Below are 3,993 nucleotides of genomic sequence, written 5' to 3' on the forward strand. Positions count from 1 at the left end.
AAAAAAAACCCCCAGCCCATGGCGGGTTTGAACCTGGCCCAGGGCCTCCCAAACAACGACAACTGCAACAGAGCAGTGCCAATCCTACCAAGTGCATAGGAAAAGAAACAGCTGGGAACTCTGATGAGCGGCGCTGATGACTCCCTGTCATTTCCAGTATTGGAAATAGTCACACACTTGTATTATCTAGTATCTGCTTTGAGCCCAGGCAAGATGGGGTAAAAGTAAAGCAAAGCATACAAGACATAATTAGTTCATTTCAACAGATTAGACTAGAGAATTGCCGAATTCCAGTCTCTACCACTGTCTGCTATTGCGACACGAGCCTGGAAGTTATTTACGTCTGTGGGGAGGACTCGGCGCTCTTTCACCTCTAGCATTTTCCGGTTATAGTTAGCTGAGGACTGGAATAAGAGGCGAGGTGGGAGAAAGCAAGCTCTACAAGTGGCAGGAGGGCCATCTCAGGAAAACACCTAGTATTGTTGTCCGAGTGCCTGCAGGTGAACGCGCTTTCAGCCCGCAGAGGGCAGTAAACTCTTTGCAAAGAGCTCGCCAGTTCAAGGGCACTGGCATTTCCGGATCCCTTACTACTCGTTAGAGGAGTGATGACACCTAGTGGGCGCATTCTCTTAAATGAGCTCCTGAATCGAATCCTTCTCCCAAGAGTTGTCAAGGTTGCATCTTAATGGGGTGACATCAAACTACAGGGAATCTTTGGGACATCAGCAGGTTGCTAGTGGCTTGGGAGGTGCGTTTCCCAGGGGAAGAGGCCGTGTAACTGAAGGTCAGCTCTGCCCAAGGGTGCTGTGGGCTGGGCGGTGGGGACTGTAAGTCAGTTTCCGCCGGACCGCTGAAGGAAAAAGAGTGAACCGAAGTATCTATGGGACGAGGCAGCGGGGAGGAGGAGGAGGAAAGGAAGAGCTGAGGGAGGAGACTCAGCCGCGGGCGGGCCCAGCCTCGGGCCCGACTTCCGCGGCCCGGCAGCGGCCTAGTCGCTATGGCGGGTCTGGACTCCGGCCTGGCGGTCCCGGTGTGGCTGGCCGAGGACGACCTGGGCTGCATCATCTGCCATGGCCTGCTGGACTGTCCCACCACGCTGCCCTGCGGCCACAGCTTCTGCCGCAGTTGCCTGAAAAGACTGTGGACCGCGAGGCGCCACAGGGACTGCCCCACCTGTCGCGAGGGCGCCGCGCAGCAGCCGCGGCTGCAGAAGAACACGTTGCTGCAGGAGCTGGTGGACAAGTACAAGCGCGCCGCGCGGGAGCTGCAGGCGGGCCCCAGTCCTGCCCCGGCCGCCGGCTCGGCCCCCGCCCCCGCCCCCGCCCGGACCCCGGCCCGGGACCCCGCCCCGGCCCGCGGGCCTCTGCGCCTCCCTGCACAGCGGCAGGTAGGATGGCCGGTCCGCAGCTCCCGTCTGCCGTTCCACTTTCCCTTTACTTTTCTCAATCCCCAAAGTCGACTCCTGCTCTAGCATCTTTGAAACGTTCAGAAAAGTACGAAGGAGAAAAAAAAAATTCAAATCTTCTCACTCTTTCTGTGGTCTCTCCTTTGGAAATTTTTTTTCATTGTGTTAAAAAATATGTAACATAGTAGGGGGTGCCTGTGGTCCCAGCTACTTGGGAGGCTAAGGCAAGAGAATCGCCTAAGCCCAGGAGTTGGAAGTTGCTGTGAGCTGTGACGCCATCGTGCTCTACTGAGGGCGATAGGGTGAGACTTTGTCTCTTAAAAAAAAAAAAAAAGTAACATAAAATTTGCCATTTTGACCATTTTAAGTGTACAATTCAGTTACATCTTAGTTACATTTCCAATGCTGTGCAAATATCACCACTGTTTCCAAAACCTTTTCGTCACCACAAACAGAAACTCTGTACCCGTTAAGCAAGAACTCCTCACTGCCTCTCCCTCCAAGCCCTGGTAACATCTAATCTATTTTCTGTATCTGAATTTGCCTATTCTAGATACATCATGGAAGTGGAATCATTCACTGTTTGTCCCTTGGTGTCTGGCTTCTTCCACTTAGCTGAATTGTTTCAAGGTTCATTCAGTTCTAGCATGAATCAGAACTTTATTTCATTTTCTGGCTATTCCATTACATGGGTATACCACATTAAAAAGATCTGTCCATGTATTATGGACATTTGGATTGTTTCCAACTTTTGGTTATAGTAAACAAGGTTGCAGGGAATGTTATTAAGCAAGTATTTGAATCTATATTTTCTTCTTTTTTTTTTTTTTAGGAACAAGAGTCTTACTTTGTCACCCTGGGTAGAGTGCCGTAGTGTCACAGCTTGCAGCAACCTCCAGCTCTTGGGCTTAGGTGATTCTCTTGCCTCAGCCTCCCAAGTAGCTGGGACTACAGGCACCTGCCATAACCCCTGGCTATTTTTTGTTGCAGTTTGGCTGGGGCCAGGTTTGAACCCGCCACCCTCGGTATACGGGGCTGGCGCCCTACTCACTGAGCCACAGGCGCCGCCCTGAATCCATATTTTCAGTTCTTTTGGTATGTATACAGGGGTTGAATTGCTAGACCAGATGGTAATTTTATGTTTAATTTATTGAAAAATGGCCCTTCTATTTTCCACAACTTACGCACTTTTTTTTATATTTCCACTAGCAATGTATTAGGGTTCCCATTTTTTACATATTCTGTGAACACTTGTTATCTTCTGTCTGTTTTTGCTTTTTCTTGTAACTTTCACACCTTAGTATAAGTGTAAAGTGGTATCTCATTGTGATTTGATTTACAAACCATTTATATATCTTCATTGGAGAAATGTTAATGGAAGTCTTTGGCTCTTCTTTAAGTTGGGTTGTCTTTGGTTGTTGAGTTTTAGGGATCCTTTATATATTCTGGATATTAAGTAAGATGTAATTTACAGGTATACCATAAATATATGACTTACAAATATAGTCTCCCATTCTAGGAGTTGTTGCAGTTTGACTGTTGCAGTTTGTTGCTTTGTCATTTTCTTCCTTCCTTTCCTTCTTTCTTTTTTTTTCTGAGACAGAGTCTCACTCTGTTGCCCAGGTTAGAGTGCCATGACATCAGCATAGTTCACAGCAACCTCAAAATCTTGGGCTCAAGTGATCCTCCTGCCTCAGCCTCCAAATAGCTGGGACTACAGGTGCCCACCATAACACCTGGCTAATTTTTCTGGGTTTTTTTGTTTTTGTTTTTGTTTTTTTAGGACAGAGTCTCATTATGTCACTCTTGGTAGAGTGCTGTGTCATCACAGCTCACAGCAACCTCAAACTCTTGGGCTTAAGTGACGCTTTTGCCTCAACCTCCCAAGTTGCTGGGGCTATAGGTGCCCACCACAATGCCCAGCTATTTTTTTTGTTGTTGTTGTTGCAGTTGTCATTGTTGTTTCAGATGACCTGGGCCAGGTTTGAAACCACCAGACTCTGTGTATGTGGCTGATGCTGTAACCATTGTGCTATAGGCGCCGAGCCTAATTTTTTAATTTTTAGTAGAGATGGGGGTCTTACTCTTGCTCAGGCTGGTCTCTAACTTGTGAGCTCAAGCAATCCACCTGCCTCAACCTCCCAGAGTGCTAGGAGTACAGTTGGGATCCACTGTGCTTGCCTCCTTTGTTACTTCCTTGATAGTCTCCTTGGATGTCCAAAAGTTTTAAATCTAATTTTTCATGATATCCAATTTATCATGTGCTTTTTGTTGCATGTGCTTCTGGTGTCATATTTACAAATCCATTGTCAAATATCAGTTCATGAAAATTTATCCTTATGTTTTCTCCTAAGAGTTTTATGTTTTTTAGTTCATATTTAAGTCATTGGTCCATTCTGAGTTAAATTTTTTTTTTTTTCCTTTTCCTTCAGGCTCAGTGCCTATAGCTCAACCAGCTAAGGCGCCAGCCACATACACCTAAGGTGGTGGGTTCAAATCCCCAGCCCGGACCCGCCAAACAACAATGATGGCTGCAACCAAAAAATAGCCGGGCATTGTGGTGGGCGCCTGTGGTCCCAGCTACTTGG

The 3,993-nt window shown here is 47.4% G+C and overlaps 1 protein-coding gene across 1 annotated transcript in view; it reads left to right on the top strand.

The window, feature by feature from the left end:
- Nucleotides 1-901: 901 nt before the first annotated feature.
- Nucleotides 902-3,993, top strand: part of RNF135 (ring finger protein 135) — an 18,464-nt gene continuing 15,372 nt past the window's right edge. The window contains exon 1 of the mRNA XM_012809737.2: nucleotides 902-1,387. Coding sequence (XP_012665191.1) covers nucleotides 998-1,387 — 390 coding nt within the window. The 5' untranslated portion in view covers nucleotides 902-997. The remainder of the gene's footprint in view (nucleotides 1,388-3,993) is intronic.

This window comes from Otolemur garnettii, unplaced genomic scaffold (assembly GCF_000181295.1).
Source record: "Otolemur garnettii isolate 467f Iridium unplaced genomic scaffold, OtoGar3 scaffold00112, whole genome shotgun sequence".
NCBI lineage: Eukaryota > Metazoa > Chordata > Mammalia > Primates > Galagidae > Otolemur > Otolemur garnettii.